Below are 19,226 nucleotides of genomic sequence, written 5' to 3' on the forward strand. Positions count from 1 at the left end.
AAGTACCTCAGAATATTTTTTTGTTTTAAAAAAAAGTGATCATACAGTTAAATCAAGTCCAGCACATATTAGGAGGAAATCAATACTAGTAAGATCTGTTTATGATGACTCGCTCACTTTACAAGAAATGTCAAGGACGCTGTAATCAGAAACTCAAACCACTTAACTTTAAAGTAAACAAATGTGGTTTTAATGTGAGTTCTGGCACAAAACCAGACCTAATGGGCAATGTTTTGATGATCTTAGCTACATGTTTTATGTTCTTGTTTCTTTTTTTAATGATAATTTTGTATCATTTTATATCATTTTATTGTCTCTGTGTTAATGTTTATGTATTATTTTATGTGTTCAGAGTGTCTGTTCACTCTGAAACTGTAATTAATTGTTGCCTTACAGTTTGTAAATTTGAATTTTTGTAAATAAAAATAAAAAATTGATGGTTTTGGGTATTTATGGGTAATTTTGTGTCATTTGTTAATAAAATTATATTATTTATTATTATTTTATTTGTATATTTTTAAATCTCCACTTACCCTTTATAAATAAGAGAAGTCCAGCTGAAACAGTTATTCTGGGTTATTATGAAAGACACCTCCCAACCCGGAAATGACTCCCCTCCATATTTGTTGTGATCCGCGGTGATCGAGAATCAGCCAATCAACGGTCGCCTGTGTCCGTTGGCCACACCCACTCCCGCGGATCACGAGTGAGTCCGCGTGCGCCCACTACCAGTCTCGACCAATCAGGACGGCCCGCTGTGAGAGCGAGGGAGGAGGAGGGGCGGGAGCTCGAGCTCTGTGTGACAGCTCCGGGTTGAGTACTGCACCAGAGAGAGGGCAAACACGAGGAGGTCTCACTCTGCTGCATCTTTACTTCTCCTGCGACCCGCCCACTTGTTAAGCTAACTCCCTCCATGTTCTGGGTTAAATGTAAATATAATACGACACTGGATGGTAACTAATTAACATTTCAAGCAACATGAAACAACCTGCTTTGTCAGCACGCTACGAAACTAAAGGGAGCTCGACTTTTATTCAATAAAAACTGTAAATAGCTGAAAATGAACGTTCATATTTCCCATATATGGAAAGATAAAACTTACTTAACATGAGTATTTACAGAAAATGCTTTTTTATACTGTATTTGCATTTCATAAGCAAATATTAGCAACATTAATGTGACAGCTATCGTCACTAGTTACTCTTTAAATTAAAATCATACAAAATATGAAGCTATTTAAAGGTACACTATGCAACTTTCACAGGCCTGTAAACAAAAAAGAGAAAAAGCTCTTGATATGTGGAACAGCAGTGTGCATGAGTCTTAGATGTGCTTTAAATTCATATGTTTACAGAGGTATTTGTCAACATTAGAGATAAAAACAGGCTTGTTTTTTGAGTTATGGTGCGATGAGAAGAAAGTCAGAATACATCTCATCTGGACGTCCTGCAGAGAATATAGGTCATACACCACCAGTGCAATGAGAAAGTTCAACACACACAACAAATGTAAATATTAACCTCAAGTTAGTGTTGAACCTCTGATGAGGCCAGGCTGGAAAAGTTACATAGTGCACCTTTAATGGATTACACTACTCAACAGTATAAACTGCAACCAGCTGCAACATGACAATGCAGCTTATTGATCAGTAATAGATGACATCATATGATGTAAACGCCTTCTGACAGGAGCCAGTCTTCTGCATAATAAGTACTTTTACTTTAAATATAATGTTTTCTGAATACGTCTGTACTTTAAAGGAAAGGGACTTGTTTTAAAATGGCTCCATGAAGCTCGTCCAGGGTGTCATAGTCTTCAAAAGCCAAAATAAAGTGATTTATGTCTTTCAGCTTCAGATTATCTGAATTAAAATAAAAATAAATTAATAATAAATAAAAAATAAAATATGCCAAGGAATTCAGTGGAATGAATGAATTTATAATACATAGAAGATGTCCATAAATAGTTTGATCATCAATTCAAAAACAGGTAAATCAATAAAAAAAACATCTACATATAATTTAAAAGACTTAGAAAAAAGACTAAAAGACAGATCCGTTGTTTAAAGTCTTTAACTTGTAACTGAGAGTTTCTACATTATGTCACTGCTACCTTAAAATAAAGGGGAACTTCACTGTGTTTGCACATCAAGTCCAGTTTATTTGTCACAAGCTGCCTCTGGAAACTGTCACATACTCATATCAGTGCTGATATATTATTATGGTTATCCAAGTTTAAATTTGAGACCGTACAACGTATTACAGTGAGCCTGTTACAAACCAAAGGTGTGGAGGTTTAAAACAATATGACCATTTATTAATCTGGGGAGGTCTAATGAAAGATGCTTTTAGTTGCATTATGGGAAGTGTAGGATCCAGGGATATCTCAGCCTCTGTTGCTTCGGTTATTATAATTATTTTATAATGTTTTTAGCGAGGCCAAACATTACGGAGGTCCAGTTTTACATCAGTGAAGCATCTGAACACTTCCTCCACCACTGTCCTCATGAGGCCAGGAGGAGAGATTTAGTACAAAGATAAATTGGCAGGAAACCTAAAGAATAATAGAATAATAAAAAACTCAACACAACTCTTGAATAAACAGATTAAAACACAAGTTGCATTTCTAATTAAAATCCTTACTTTGTGTGTGTGTTGCCTCCTTGACTGCATCTGTGATTTCAACATTTAAAACACCTACATGAAGATATTTTCTGTGGTGTCACAGACAACAGTGTATTAAAGTATTGTCGACACTGCCTCTGTGTTTGCAGACACAGTGGAAAGATTGTTTGAAGGCAACATAAAGGGCACTTTTTGGAGACAGGAGTGGCGGACTGGCCCTTTTTGCTTTGAGTTCTCCATCAACGACACCATAGACGATCTTTGTGCTGCACACGAAAGGGAAAGGAAACGGCGACTTCTCCATTCCAAACCCCCCTTCTCTCTCATCTTTAGCCGTAACGAGTGTTTGATCGATCGGAAGCTTTGAGACGAGTAACGTTTATTCCTCGGTTTTCAGGGTTTCGTGGTTGTTTTCTGACCTCCCCTCCCGCGGAGCCTGCTGTTGACCGTGAGGAATTTGCTTCGCGTGAAATTCCAGGCGCCAGATTTATCGAGCCCGACTGCACAAAGTTGATTGGCAAGCTAGCTAGCTAGCCACCTAGCTAACTCTTAGCTAGCTTACTTGCTAACTAGCTTGCAGTGCTGGTCGGGGGAGCCCGTTTTTGCGGACAGTTTTGGGGGCGTCGTTTTTGTCACTGCCCTGCAACTGCTCGTGGCTGTTTCCCCTGAAATCTGAAGACTATTTGCGGCGAGGTTCAGATCGGTAAGCCGGTTGTTCCTAGCTAGCGTGCTCGATATAGCCTGCTAGCTAATACCCTGCGTATTTAGCCTGGAAGCCAATTCAAGGCCTCAGTCCAGCACCACCATCAGCTGCCACTACCACCAGAGTATTTGCATTGCCGTGCAGTGAGAGTTGACAGGTGAGTAAAGAAACTGTATTTTAAAGTTAGTGGACGTTGGGTCCGCGAACACACGCTTGTCACATCGCAGCTCTGTACAGTCGGTTTGAGTTAGCTCGCTTGCTAACTAAATATTAGCTTGATTCAAAACGATGGGGGGGGGGGGGGGTTGGGGAATCCGCGAAATCACGCCGGAGGTCGCCATCTTTCATTGGATGCTGCTGCAAGCTAGCTAACTGGGCTGTTACTTTGTAGCCGTGGTCAACTTTAAAACACAACGCTGCGGCCCGTTGACGGCTGTGACGCCTCCATTTTCGTTGACTTATCACCCACATCCCGGCGGCACTTCACTCCCATTCAGCCTGCACATTGTTGGTGCTGAAGGAGTGTCGCTGTGCATGGCCCTTGGCATGGGCATGGCATGTGAGCTGCAGTCTCTCTCGGCTGTGTCAGCTACTAAATACGCCTGCATTGCGTCTGTAGTAGAAGTTGCGGTGTTTGACTGGTGAAGTTGAGCCCAAACAAACGCATGTGGAGCGTGCGGGAGCCCCGTTTGGATGGAGATAAACACCGGCTCAACATTAACCCCCCCCCCCCCCCCACAGGGACATGTAAGATGCCTGGTGACCCATCCTCCACCGGCGGTACCCAACCGGACTAAAAATAAACGCGCTTGGCCCCCTGTTGCATTTTTTTCGCCGGTGGGGTTGAACCTCGGGCTTATTTTCGGACAACAACAGTCTCATTCGGGTGATAAATGTCCTGTTGTGGTTATGCAGGGTGGAAACGAGGCAGAGGAGGAGGAGGAGGAGGAGGACCGAGCAAAGCGTGTGTTTTGGTCCAGGCCTTGTCTAGACGATCTGAAGTGACTCACTGCATCTGTAGAGGAAATGACATGTGCTGTACCCCGGGTCACTCTGGTTTTATTGGATGTTTCGGGGTCAATCTTCACTGCAAAATGCTGTCAGGAGTCTTGTGATTGACCTCTAGCCTGTGTTGGACCGGGTCACTCACTGAACAGTTGCATGGTGCTGCATGTTGAAGGACTGGACTCTAGACAGTTTAAAGTAACAATGTGGGAGTAGAGGTGGACGATGAGACCTCAAATCTATATCACAGTAGTTAGAAAATAAAGGGATACTCAAAAAAATTTACGTATATGACTTTAAAGAGGAGTCAACATCAGGTATAGGCCCACACGTGCAGGTTAATAAATAAATATCACAGTTTATCTTTGGTCTGTTAGCACGTTTACATCCAGCAGCACCAGAAACACATCACACAGTGGACTCTACCCTTAATCCTTTATCCTCCAACGTTGCTCCAGTGTGCTGGAAGAAACACAAAATCAAACATCAAGATTGAACGATCCGTCCCTGAGCTTCAGTTCTGAACCGCGTCCTGCTTTTTATGTTGCTGGACCTCGTTGACAAAGTGGTCTGAGGTAAATGGTTGATGCATACATAGTCCATGTCAGCGTCGGTGTTAATCCGCTGGGTCTTCACGTCCTCGGATGGTCGGAGCAGATGAGGACGTTTGTGTCGGTTCTCGGGGCGCTTTGTTTACCATCCAGGTGTTTGTGGTACTGAAGCCGGCGCTGGCGGTGAAAACAGTTGGTACTGGATGTAACTTAAGTTTTATGAGTTTGTGTTTAGGCATTTAACTGCACGTTATCACAGCCTCAGTAAAGCACGCTATTTTTAATATGCCAGAACACTTCTGATGGCGACGGTACTGCGAGATCCATGTCATATCAGAACCTGACACCGGTGATAAAACCGGATACTTCCCTCTCCCCTGTGTTGTTGGCATGTAGCATGTCGTCGCTCTTCAGTCGAAGTCGTGGATCTTAAAAACTGTTGGTGTGTTTAATTCAAAGGATAAACAGATGGAAAAAGGTTTCTGTGACTCATCCCGGAGGATATAATCCCTCGTGAAGTTAAAGTTTACACAGCTTATATGTGACAGGAGCTGTACGTAGTCTCCTGAACACAACACGCCGTCAGGATTTACAGCACGGCGGGGTGTGAATGTCCAGGTTTAGATCGGGAGGAGGGGTTTTTGAATGACACACAGAAATCAAAGCAAAGAAAAATATATTTATATTTTTCTGTTGTGGCTGAAAAAAACACACACGAGTCCCAGAAGTTGCATCCACCGCTCAGAGAAGTGTATCACACGACAGCTGTTTGGTTAGCTGGCTGTAATTGATGGAGAGTTGTGTTTAGCCCCATTCATCGCCGTGCATGACACAAACACACACACACACACTAACACACACGTCGTGTATGGGAATCAGTATGTGGATCAAAGGTCACCAGCTTTACAGCCATGCCATTCTTTTTCTGCTTTGTATGCAAACACAGTGAAGGCCCGTGTCAGAGACAGGCAGCCGATTGTTGGGCCGGATTATCGCTGCTTTACAAACGGCTCCAACTGGACAGAAAAGAAGGTGTTTCCAGTGATGTTTGGACTCGGTGGGGGTCCTCTCGTTGCTCTGTAAATATGTAATGTTGAGGTCAGATGGAGTAAAAGGGATTAACCAAGAAGATGGCTGGTGCTGAAACTGTTGACTTGGAGATTAAATAATGATGTTGATCCACCACTGATGGAGAACATCAAGTGCAGACAGGCGTCATTGTAAAGGGTTTGCTACACGTTCGTACTCACTGTGGAGGTTGATGGTCGACCCCAAAAGTAAAATCTAGTCATCATCTCCTCACCTCCATGCTGATGGAAAGTCAGGTGAAGTTTCGTAGTCCACATTTCTGGAGCTTCACAGCAAAACAGCGTCGCAGCGTTCTGCTAAACACCTGAAGGAGCTGGAGATTTAACTCCATCACACGTTTAAAGGTGTAAAAACATCTTTTGAATTAAATTTGGAGACTTGGGCTACACTGGACGAGCCGTATGAAGCCATTTTATATTATTTTATGTTTTAAAACGAGTCTTCATCTACGTCAGATGTTTAGCAGAACGCTGTTTTCTATGTGAAGCTCCAGAAATGTTTTGTGGACACGAACTGAATATCTTTGGGTTTGTGGACAGAACAAGACATTTGAGGACATGAAGTTGAGCTTTTGGAAACACAGACAACATTTTTCACTGTTGTCTGATATTTTATAGACCAAACATCTAATTAATTAATCAGGAAAATACTCAACAATGAAATTAAACGTCCGTCGCATGTGAGAAGCTGCAACCAGTGAATTTTCAAATGGCTCCTCGATAATCAAAACTGGTGTTTTGTGATGGTCAACTAATAGTTTCAGCTCTCCTGCTCACAATTCTGTCGTGCAAATGCCATTTTTAATAATTTCAAGAAGTAAACGATTAAAGTATTGAACAGAAATTAGTCCTGTTTGTGAGCCGCAGCTCTAATGATCACACATTATTTTCTTAGTGTCATTTCCTTCTCAAGATGAATCGGTATTTTTACAACAAAACATCAGTTTTTAAACAAATCTACTTTGATTTTAAAAATTTGGTACCGAAGTACTCTGTAGTTATTATTATTTATTTTTATTTCCACCTCGTGTTTCCTGAAGCCTGTCTGAGCTCAGCTGGCTCGAAGAGAAACTCATTTACTGTAAACCAGCGAACAGGAATTACAACATATTTTTCATACATGACGACAATAACTCCAGGTGACAATCAAAGTTTAAACCTTAATCAAAACAAACTTACACGACGTCATCACACAAAGATAAAATAAATGCAGTGTAGATAGTAAAGACTGTTATCTTTCCTCCGTCACCGGTTTGTGCACAGTAGCTGTCATACTGTTGGATATTGTCCCTCCTCGCTTCCCGTAGCTCGCAGGTCGAGTCGGACCTGCAGGAGTTGATTTCTCACATTGTGGCCACTGTGGGTTTGAACGCACTTTAGAAAACTATCTGTGTTTTGGCAGGAGCTGCTTTACTGCAGATTAATCTTGACATTAAACATAAATTTAGCCTCTTGAACCAAAATGTCTTCGTCTCTTCTGTCGGGGTCTTGAATGACGACCTGCCGAGGGTTGTGTTTGGATAAATCGCTCCGAGTCGAGGTCGACATGGCAGCCGACTTTGAGAGAAGAAACAAGGCTTTTGGACACGAAGACGAATTAACAAAAACAAATCTCTTATGTGAGATTGATGTGATTTTAATATAACTCTAAATTTGTTTTGTGCTTTTTATTTTACTCATTACGACACAGATTGTTTTGTGCTTGAGTAGTAAAAGTCGAGTAACTAGTGTAGTCGTATGGTTGTTTGGTCTTTCTTTACAAACCCAGAGGTCTCGTGATGTAACCTTTCTCTGATCTTAACGAGGACCACGATGGAAATAAACAGGCGGCTTTATTGTGTTTGATCCTCGACAGTTAAAATTTAATGCCTGCAGTGGGTGTTTGCAGTCTTTCATCCATCTTTCTATTCAAACTGTATGAAAACAAGTCGCATTTGTGTGAAGAAGCATAATCCTCTGTCAGGAGGCGGAGACGGCCTCTCGTGAAGTAACTATCGGACGCTAACCTCTGGCCTTCTTCGTCTTACACGTGTATCAACTGATATTATGCCACAGTCCTGTGACAAACATCTCATCCGTGAATCTAACTTTGTTTGTCCCCTCTGCCCCCCTGTAGCTTACTTGGTGACACAGAGACTTCTCCCTGAGGAGCCAAGAAGCAGACGGCTCATGACTTCTGACCAGGACACGAAAGTTGTAGCTGAACCACAGGTGCAGCAAGTGCAAGAGGCAAAAGAGAACTCTCATTTGGTGAGTTTCACCGACACGTGATTCCTGATTCGTTCCTGCTTTTTAACCTTTTTTCCTCACAACACACGTTTGTTTTCATTTTCCACCGATCATGAAAAACTCCCAAAGTGTTCTCAAGTTGTGGAAATGACTGAAGGAACAAATTAAACCTTTTTCTTTTTCTCTGAAAGTGAATAATAATAATATAATTGATTGATGGTCAGCGTTAAATAAACTTTTGTAGTATTGGAGCATTTCCCACTTTGAATGGGCATTATGGGAAAAATCCTATCATGGTTTATATAATGAAAATAAATCAGCTTTTTATGGAAAAAAACAAACGGGGACGTGTTTCTTCAGCTAATGCAGTAAATTAAATTTGTGTCGCAGCTGACGATTATTTTAATTTTTTATTTTCTCAGTTAATGGTGACTTAAAAATGACGGCAACGATTAAGCAGTTATTGAAATAGTAGATGATTATTTTTCTGTGTTTTGATTAATTCAAAATTAAATATCTGACAAATTAAGATTAATTCAAAAACTGTATAAAAATCCAATATAACCATAACTGCTCAATGATTGGCTACATTCCCCACAGTGATTGTATTCATCCAAAGATGTTAACGGTAAAGATATGACAGCATAAATATTACAGTGTTTTACAAATAAGATATTTTTAAATGCGGATATTTTATCATTTTAAACACATGGTATTGAAAAAGTCGAACTATTGATTAAATATCGGTTACATCTGGTAAAAACACTTGTTGGAAACCTAAGATTAAATTGCAAAATACAGATTTGTACCTGCAGGTTGGAGCTGCACGTTATTGAAAGAAACTGACTATGACAATATTTCATTTTTCTGCGATATATATTGAGATAACTACAAGAATCTTCACCTGATGACTTGAGTAGCTGTATTTGTAGCAGTAGCAGCATTGTATAATGATTGGGAGATTTTGTGGAGGAGTACATTTTATCAAACAACCAAACTAGGCCCTGTTTTCTTTTTTAAATTGATCAAGAATGATTGTGTTTTATTCTCTCTTGCTGATTTATCATGGAAAATGAGAACTGTGCAAGCTTTTCTTTCAGATCAAGCAGCAACAAACTTGCACCAGGCGGTGTTCATTTGTCCTACGCCCTGTGATGTGACTATTATATGCGATGTTGATGCTGAAATAATATATTGTGCAGCCCTACTACGCGTTTCCTCTGATTCACTTCATTGATGTTAAAACATAATTTCCGAGTCATCAACGTTTTGATTTGTGTAACCGGACAAACAACAGAGTGGAGCGTGAGGTACCTGCTGTCGCACCTCTCACTCAGTTAGTCATTGTGTGTTTTTATTGCAGTCATTTGCTGGTGATTGAGGATAATGTGGCATCAGATTGAGGAATGATCTTCTGATTATAGGTGGCAGTCGACGCTCTTATCAAGACTAAATTAGAGCTAAACACTGAACTGGACTTTGAATTTAGACTAAACACTTGTGGCTGGAGATTGTTTGTTTGTCTGTTGGCTCGACAGACACATGCGTGCTGTGTGGCTTCAGATGTTTAGTGTCAATATTGTTGAGCAGAAGTTTACATACAAATGTTAGCAAACTGTGCAGCAGTTGGCAGGAGTTTTAACAGCGCTATAAAACGAGTTTGACTCATGCCAGCTTGTTTTTTTATGTCAATACAAGCTGTCAACTTGTAGTTGTGTCTTTGTCTTGTTTGTTTTAGGCTGTCATGCCAACCTTTCTCCTATCTTACATAAAGAAATATGTCACTTTATTGTGTTGTGATCCTCTAGAATTTAATTTTATTTCTGTTTTCCATTTTGGATCTGTATCATTTAGCTGGTGAACCCACATGAAGTGGTGTCGCATTTCCATACGGGGATCAATCAAGGATAACTTCAATTGGCAATAGAATATTTTTTACTTCAATGTTTTATTATAAATTGAAAAGTTCATAGCAGAATGTAATGGCTATAGAAAAACAACGCCATCAGGGTTTAGATTGATTCTTTATAACCTCACTTTCACTGTGCAGTTGTTTCTGCCACTGGGCACGAAATCTCTCTGGAAAATGAAGGCTGACTGGCACCATTTCTGTCCGCTTTCTCGTTATAGACTAAATGAATGAATAAACTCTCATTTCGTCCTGTGCCGTTGGTAGTCGTGACTCTGAGGGGACAAAAAGAAACGATCAGGTTGTCTTTGCGACCGCGGTGCCAACAATAATACCACTTGGAAACACTAGAGGGCTGGAAGTTGAACATTTTTTTGTTGTTTATCAGTCAGTGGCCGAGTGCCAACAGCCTGGATTTTTAGAAAACATCCTCCAAGTCGTCATCGGTAAACTTCCAACCTGGCGACTGGGCAGAGAGCATCATACCAGCCACTGCCCCCTTTTGACTGGCGTCGATTTCCCACACAGATTAAATATAATAGAAGTGATTTACAAAGAAACATGAGGCAGAAAAAGAACAAACTCTTGTAACTAAATAACTATGACCTGTTTTTATTTCGCTCTTTTCATAAGTCTGTAGTGGCACTATTGATCACAGGTGTGACATTTTCTTCCTAGCTGGAGCGTGAATGCCAGGACTGAAAATAGAGATGTACATGTTGGGTTCAGTAGATCTGCAGTCGAGATTTTAATTCTGATGCCTTCGTGGGATGTGACGACACCAACATAATGAACTATTTACTGAAGAAACTCGAGCGGAAAACTGAGGCCTTGTCAGAAAAACTGTTGGGACTGAAAAATACAATGTTTATTTACTATAATCCCAATTATATTTTGTTGTTTTCAGATGGTTTAGCAGCTCCTTTGTCTTTGTTTGCTTGTCCTGGTGCTGACAGACGTCGAATCATGGCTCTTTAGACTTTATTCTTCAAAGCCGTTTATTTTTAGGATACAACTAATAATACATGTATTGTCAATTAGTGTGCCATTTTCTTCGTAAATCGTTTAATCTATAAAATGTTAAGAGGGAAAACTGTGCATCACATTTTTCCAGAGACAGAATCGACGTCTTCAAATTGCTCGTTTTGTCCAGTCAGCAGTCCAAAAAAAACCCCAAATATTCAGTGTACAATGATACATGATTGTCATTTTTCCTTGATTATTGACCATCCTTAATGGTTTCAGTAACACAGATTAAATTTGTGATGGAGTCCTGAATTGTCGACGACGGTTTCGCGACAGCTGCCGCTTTAAGAAAAGTTTGAAGCGCACAGCTCTGTTCCTCCTGCTGTCGAGGCCTAGACGTAGAATTACCTCCGAGCGGAGCAGAGCCACAACACGACGTCTACACCTCCATTAGTGTGTTTCCCTCTTAATTCAGGGTTAGCCGCCAAACGTAATTGTAGGTTGTCTGTGAAACTGATGTGCATGTGTGTAGAAAGCAGAGTGTTTTACATTTTTGGCTTTATTGAGGTTGATGGTAATAGACTTTAAATGTTGGATAACTAAAACTATTCATCCAGGAAATTTACCGTTGTCCTGTTCAAGTTCATAAGATGGAAGACAAAAGTTCACATTACAGACAGAGATGACCTGAGGTTTCAGTGGACCGGCTGGTGGTGGCCTTAATAGCTTGTCCCCTTGTACTGTTAATTATATATTTTGATAATTGATTTATCGGCTGGAATCATCAAAATAATGTGATGCAGCTTCTTAAATGTAAATATTTTCTGGTTTCTTTCCTCTTCTGTGACAGTAAACTGAATAGATATTTGATGACGTCATCTTGGGCTCTTGGAAACACATTTTCCACCATTTTGAAGACCAAACAACTGATCAAGAAAGTAATCAACAGATTTATCGGCAATGAAAATGATAATTATTTGCAATCTAGGTCTCATTCTTTAATTTCCATTTAGTTTTGTTAAAGCATATTTTACCATATCACTGTAATTCAATGTAATCAATGTTAACAATTTCTAATGTCAAAATTAGGATAAAAGTAACATTTTGTTCTCTCAGATGGATAAAGAAAATGCTAAAATGGGTTGCCAGTTATACTTGGATGGACGTTAATAGCCCGGCCTAGTAAAGTCTATGTGTGGGAAACACTGTTTTTTAAGGAAATGAATATATTTGTTGTTACACATCTCATGTTTTAAGCTTCTCTACTGAACTAATGGGAGATGTAGTGGATTAAAGTCAGCAGCCATGAGCAGCTTGTCATTGTTAAGATTGTTCCACTGGGTGTGGACAGGCCGAGTGCGTTCATTTGTGTATTCATCTTTAATGTTAATCAGGTTTCCATGTTTGTGATGGGCTTGTCTGGTATTTGTTAATCATCATGAAAGTTAATCTGACACTTGCCAAAGTCAATAGTTTAAGTCGTAGTAAAGGAGAGGAAACATCTAGCTGCCGTTACTTTTATTTTGGACACTATTTATAGAAGCGTTGCATCAGGACCTCTGTTTCCTCTGAGCTAATAGTTTAGTGCTCTGCCTGTCATCATCCATCAGACAGACCAAACAATCTCTTGATGCAGTCATCAGTCATGGCTGTCCTCAGAGGTTGAGCTGATGTAAACGGGTCAACATAAGCGGGCTTTACTAGACAGTTTTGTGAGCTGCAGAGAAAGTGTCTGATATTACTTTTTTGGGCCAAACAAAAACAATGTGAACAATATTTACTGGCTCAGACTTGTAGATTAAAACCGGGTCATTCACTGACACGACTGAGCTTTATTCCCGTCGCCTCAGAAAGTTAAACAGATCAAGAAGAATCAGAAGACTTGTGTTCGACTTGATCTTGATCGATAACGATCATTTGCTTTGATTTGACGATCTCGTGTTCAGAGAGAGTATGTGGTCTTAAACAGGAACAGAGATTTGTCTTCATTTAACTGATATATTCAAATGTTGTCTGTGTCATCAGCCACAATCCCGAGTCACAACTTAGGTTGTCTCCCAATAAAGAGAAGTCATTTTGCACTGGAAAACGCAGATTAGCACATCACATGATCTACGCTTTGCTGATTATTGATGGAAATCCGAATGGTACATTATGACGAAGAATGAGAAGGACTGCAGATCACCAGTAGCTGTTGGAGCTTTAGCAGACAACTGATGCATTTTACATCAGAAATCATTTTCTTCACTGTTCGTCCAAGACAAGCATTCATAAATGTGCTTTTAAATCATGTTAAAAAGACTCTTATTATAGCTTAATAGACACGAACAGTCTGTGGTTAGGCTTTTTATCAAATGTAACCCAGACGATTGTAGTCTGTTCACAATAATTAAGTCAGTAACTTATTATCCATATCTTATAAACGTATTGATTGATGTGCTTGACCTCAACCACTTTTGCTGACCTCGTTATTGCCGGTTGTGTAAACATGTGTGTTTGTTTACATGGAACTGTCATCAACATTTTAGCCAACATGATGCCAGAATAACTGTCAGGATTTGTCCTATTTTTATATGACACACTCACATTTTATTTATTGTTTTGTGTCGTTTTATTTATTCTGTTAAATTTATTGAGAATATTTTTTTTTTTCTCAGCTTCCAATTCCAGTGTCTGTATAGTAAGAATTGAAGGTTCATTATCATTATATAAGTGGTGTAAAATGGCTTTAAAATGATGATATAATTTATGACAGTTATTTCTGGGATAATATGTCATCCAACAAAAAGCAGTTATCATGACAGGCATATGAACCTCCATGATTACAATGTGAACAGGAGCTGCCTGTAGCTAATGCAGCGTGACTTTTTATGGCACCTTTAAGCCCACAGGCGACTCCATGGCAACATTATATTTCCTTTGCATCACCCAAAGAATGGTGAGAACTGCTGTGCCAAAACTGAGATAATATTAATCACAATATCCATGAAAAGTATATATTTTTTATAGCCCGTCAGTACATTTCTTGGCAGTGCTGAAGCACAGAATGTCTCACTGGCTTGGTTCTTCTTCTGAAACACATCCCATACAGATGCTTGCTGCATGCAAGCAAAAATAAACTGAAACTGTTATTTTCTTAAAGAGTCGTACAACCTGTGTAGTCCCACTGACAGACTATGTAATGCCACTGCTGTGTACCCAAACCAGTCCCGGGACGAAAATGTGGCACGTCTAGCTTTGAAACGCAGCGACTGTGCCAAAATCCTGTAAATACAGGAAGTAAGAATGAAGCAGAAACATCCTCGGGTTCAAAGCGTCGTGCAGAGGGGAAGCACTAAGGTGATTATGTCTGTGTGTTTTCTCACAGACCTCCCTGTGTAGGTAATCCTGTGCGCTATACCCACTGACTCCTCAGTTCATTTGCACAGTCTGTGAGGCTTATGATTCTGCCAGGGTGCCACACAACCCTGCGGTTTTGATTGATGGAAGCACATGTGACACTTTTGCAAAGAGTGTCAAGGCTAAATGCGGTCACCACAGTGGGGTATTACACCAGCCTCCAGCCAAATACTGGTAAATTCTGGCTGTGACGAGTAAACTCGCCTCTTCCACCAGCCACTTCACCGACTGTCGTTAAGATTTCTGGTCCCTTCCTAAGACAAGACGGGGCTGGTTAGGCTGAAGGTGGGCGGTGAGTTGTAGTAGCTGTGTAAGGTAGATTAAAAACATACGTTTCTTATCCATCCCCTCCCTGAACAGCGACTGTGACGCTGGTGTTTGGGTGGCTGGTTTTCCTGGCTGGTGGCGTCACTCGGCTTTTGGTTTGGATTGAAAGTCAGTTTTACTTTTGCAGTATTTGGCACCAGCTCTACGGCCTGAGGAGGAAAATGTGCAGGTTTCAGATCACTCCCTGTTTGGGTCGCAGTTATAATTCTAGTGCAGGCTCCAGCACCTTAAATCATTCTTCCTCGGATCAGAGATCATGCCTCTGTGTTTTTAGAGGAAAATCTTTCTTGGACATATTTGAACTTTCTAGCAGTGATGGTAATTTACTCAGAGTGGTGAAGCGCTGCTGCTGCGTCAGGACAGAGGAAACGCAGGGAAGGGTTTTGAGAGAGTGAACCTATGTCCGTCACAAAGCAAGCACAGGGATGTGTCTTCATGTTGATGGCTTTCAATCAACGTCCTCAAATAGGAAAGAATGTGGAGCTACGGAAATGGGTAAGAAGTAAGCGGATGGCCTTCAGGCGGAGAAAAAGTTATTTTTCCCGAGCGCTCCAAAATTAGGAAATGGAAAGAGCCCGCTGTCTTTTTTCCACTGTCATTTACACACGCTCAAGATCGGAAAGAAGATTGGCAGCGAAAAAGGAAGGGGCAAACCTCCCCCCTCCGACTGAGTCCAGTGGGCTAATGCTTCAGGCTGTAGGTCTCATTACAAGCTGGGATTAGCGGTGGGAAAAGCGGTCAGAGAACCAAAATACTGCCTCCAGGGTTGAATACACACAGTTCAGGATGTCAAGGTTCCTGAGCAAAGTCTGAGAAATTGGAGGAAATCTTTCCCCCACACACACTGTGTCAGTTTTTAAAGTGATGAAATGAACAAGAAGTTTGCACAGAAGTCTCACTTCAGTCCAAGCCGTCTTTGTAAATACACATTTCATTTGCTTCAAGATCTGTCGCTTCACGAGCTGCCCCGCTGCTGTCGGTATACTTCACGTCGAGACCTGAACCCACAAACAAATTGTCAGTCATTTTTAAAAAAAATGTAGATGGAAGGCTGAGACTGCACATTTAATCCTGCGTGACTGTAGAGCCTGATTAAAATGGCAGAATTATTCATTAGAAAGTATTTAACTTGATATGAGTAAAACATTTAATTTAGCTAGAGGCACCGAATACAGCTTAAAGGTGCACTACGTAGTTTTGGGGAAGAGATTTTATCAGAAGAAAAAACAAACTAAATAAACAAACTCTTTGTTTTCATGACTGTATAAACAAACTGACCTTAAAGGACAACACAGTTTTTACTGTTTTACTTTATATATTATATATTTTTGGCGGACCCTGCCACCTTTCCAGGTTCAGTGTTCAGGGGACATTATTTTCCTCTGAGAACAGCTTGTTTATTCAGTTCTAGAAAAGATAAATATTTGTTCGTATTGCTAAATGTTAGAATTTCCTCTCCAAAACAACATAATGCCCCTTTTTAAAATAGAAATGGGAAAATTAAAAATTAGACCCTTTTCTCAGTTGTGCTTAACTGATACCCAGGCCTGCAACTAACAATTACTTTCATTTCTGGATTAACTATCTTTTTGATATAAAGTCGCTTAAAAACGAGTGAAACAATAAATCAATTATGAGAGTAACTGGCAACTAATTTTCTGTTCATCGTTGAAGCTCTAATTGTAATATTCATGTTTTCTAAGAAAATTAAATGATACATTTAAGACCCAGATAGATTTAAATCTACTTCTTTTATCTCAGAAATCAGAATCTAGTTTAGCCCCAATAGTAACACAACAAGCCGTGTTGTACCAGACCCTCGTGCGTTTTCCACCTCATTCCTTATTCACACACATGCATGCACACAGAGAAACAGAGTGATGCACCATATGCTTTGCACATATGTGTTAGAAACGGACTAGAAATTGAACATGACCTATTTATAGTCCTGCGTGTAAAATCAAATCAGCTGTAGACAAAAGCTGGAAGGAAAAGACGACCTCGACTGGGATCAGATCTTAGCTCGTGATTTGGTTTAAGAGCATTTGAAGGTATAAAAATACTTTGTGTGATATGTGGCCGTATTTTCATCACCGTGTCCATGGATGCAGACGGGTGGCTTGCGAGCTTTGCAGGAAGATAATGTCCTCGTAGTCGTTCCTGCCTGCAAAGCCCTGATTGTTCCATTATTCCTCCAGGCCACCAGACTAATTTCTTGCACCAGCTTCTTGGGTAGTGTCTTGAAAAACAATTTGAACTGTCCCGAAGTGAATGTAAACTGTCAAAAAAATCAAAACAATTTATTATCTTCAGTAGTTTTTAGTTAAACGTGTTAGCATTCATTCATACACACCCATACATACGAAAATCCTTTTTGTCCTGGGACAGATCTCGGTTTGTCTCGAGCACATTTTATATCGCTCCTGGGATGATGAGACGCCATTACTGTAGATCTCTGATCCAGGGTTAATGGCCGTCAGTGAGCAAACCACCAGACCTATTTGAATTCATGAATAATTGACTGGAACAAGGCTGTGCTGGCTTTTAAAGAATGCTCTTATTTTACTTATTTTGTGAACAACAAATCAAATTTTTTGTGTTTCTTCATCTGCATGCGATGGAGGTTTGTCGATTACTTTGGATGTCGTGTCTGAAATCTTCCACAGAGAGAGAGGCTGGGTTTGAATGCTAGCTCACAAAAAGAGAAACTGAATTGTTAATAGTTCATCACCTTGACACACGTCTGTTGTTGCTGTATTACTCTAATGGCTCAGGATGAAGCATTTGCTCAGCACTCATCTGGCCCGCTGACCCCCTCAGCTCTGTAGCTGTCACACAGGGAAGATGAGCCTCAGGTCTGCAGACAGACAGACAAGTCCAAATTCAGCTGTTTTTGTTTTCTCCCCTGAAGGACTCTTGCATGGCTGCTGTCTCTGTCTTTCTGTCAGCCGCTTGCGAGCTCGCCTCCATCAGACAGGCAGAGCAATAAACCTAGCCCTACGCCGGCTGCCCTCCGATGACACCGACAATAACTCGTCTCCGTCCGAGGTTCATGATGAATCACATCCTCTCGTCTCCTCCCAAAATACACCCTCAATCAGGGAAGCAGCTAACCTTTTCCTCCTCTGTGAAGGGAGGGAACATTTTAAAATTTTGAAAGGTCAAGCGCCCAGAACGTACACATCCGGTGATGTCAGCAGCAGTTTCTATGGCAGCCGGCTCGGACAGGAGTGGGAGTTTTTACATTAGTGCAGGGCTGGATTATAAGCAGAGGTGGGGGTCTGTGTCTGTCTGGCCAGACGCATCCCGAATGATCTCGTAGTGCAGCGTTTGTGAAATACGACCCAGGGACAGTGTCTCCTGCTGCTCATCTTCTATCAAGTCAGGTTTATCTCTTTTTTTTCTCCCTTTCTCCACAACTCTTTTCCTTTAGTCTGTCTTTTGTTTCTCTGACTGGTTCTAAATTTAACTCTACTTGCTGCTTCTTTAGATAAGAAGGAAGTTTTCTCAGCCTCTCTTTTGCCTCAGCAACTCGTTAGCAGAATAATCTATTAAAACCAAGGCTCAAGAGGGCTGATTTAATTTGAGTGATGCCTCGGGGTTGATCTAGCACGTGGATCACTGGAGCAGGCTTTGTTTTGAGCTCAGGTGTTCGACTCCACACTCCCTCTACAGCTCCGGTATTATGCCGGAGAATGACTCAGTGCAACGGCGACAAAACAAAAGCAGAGACGGCTGCTTAACGGGAGCAAGACAGCCAGTCAGCTTCTGCAACGTCAGCCAAGCCCACCGGGGCAGCGGAGCTTCTGGAGCCTCGGTGCTGTCATCACATTTGTTGAATCAACCCAGCAGCTCGGATCGGAGGGGCCAGACAGAGCGTGGCAGCGGCTGTGATTTGACGGGGACGACTCAGAGGTGTGGTGGTGGCGGCTTCACTTGAAGGAGCCCGGGTTATGGCTTAAGACAGACAATGTTGGACGGGAGTCTTCCTCTGCCTGTCTGTGGAGATACTTAGACTCTGTTTATATGTGTTAATCATGGATTGGATGCAGTGGAGCCTTATACCACCGCCGCCAGGAAGCGCCTGGCCCGCTCTGCCTCAGGACTTCAATGAAACGCTGGCTCTGACCACGGCTCTGGGTTACAGTCTGTTAGCCTGTGAGACATGCATGCTGAACTGCTGCTTTGATCCTGTGAGTATGTCCAGCAGGAAGTGGCGGTTTATGGGCCTGGTCCCTGTCAGCTTGTACCAGGGTCCGTCCTGTTTGAAGCAGCTCCTGTCAGATGGGGCTGGTCTGAGGAGTCTTGTTGGCAGAAGAGGCGGTCACATGACATGATTGATGAGTGCCTCTTAAAGGAGCTCTGTTGTCAGAAAATTCATTCGAATTGTGGACATTTCTGTTGACTTATTTATGTTTTAGGGCT

The 19,226-nt window shown here is 41.2% G+C and overlaps 1 protein-coding gene across 6 annotated transcripts in view; it reads left to right on the top strand.

Moving 5' to 3' along the window:
* The first annotated feature begins 2,893 nt into the window (after positions 1–2,893).
* larp4b (La ribonucleoprotein 4B) overlaps positions 2,894–19,226 on the top strand; it is a 40,675-nt gene continuing 24,342 nt past the window's right edge. For 5 of the 6 annotated variants that reach the window (XM_084368469.1, XM_084368471.1, XM_084368470.1 and 2 more), the window contains exons 1-2: positions 2,894–3,484; positions 8,088–8,221. In XM_084368469.1, the coding sequence (XP_084224595.1) occupies positions 8,141–8,221 (81 nt within the window). In that variant the 5' untranslated portion in view covers positions 2,894–3,484; positions 8,088–8,140. The remainder of the gene's footprint in view (positions 3,485–8,087; positions 8,222–19,226) is intronic. The other variant, XM_084368472.1, reaches the window with a different exon arrangement.

The sequence above is a fragment of the Pagrus pagrus genome (assembly GCF_965226575.1).
Source record: "Pagrus pagrus genome assembly, chromosome: 12".
Taxonomy (NCBI): domain Eukaryota; kingdom Metazoa; phylum Chordata; class Actinopteri; order Spariformes; family Sparidae; genus Pagrus; species Pagrus pagrus.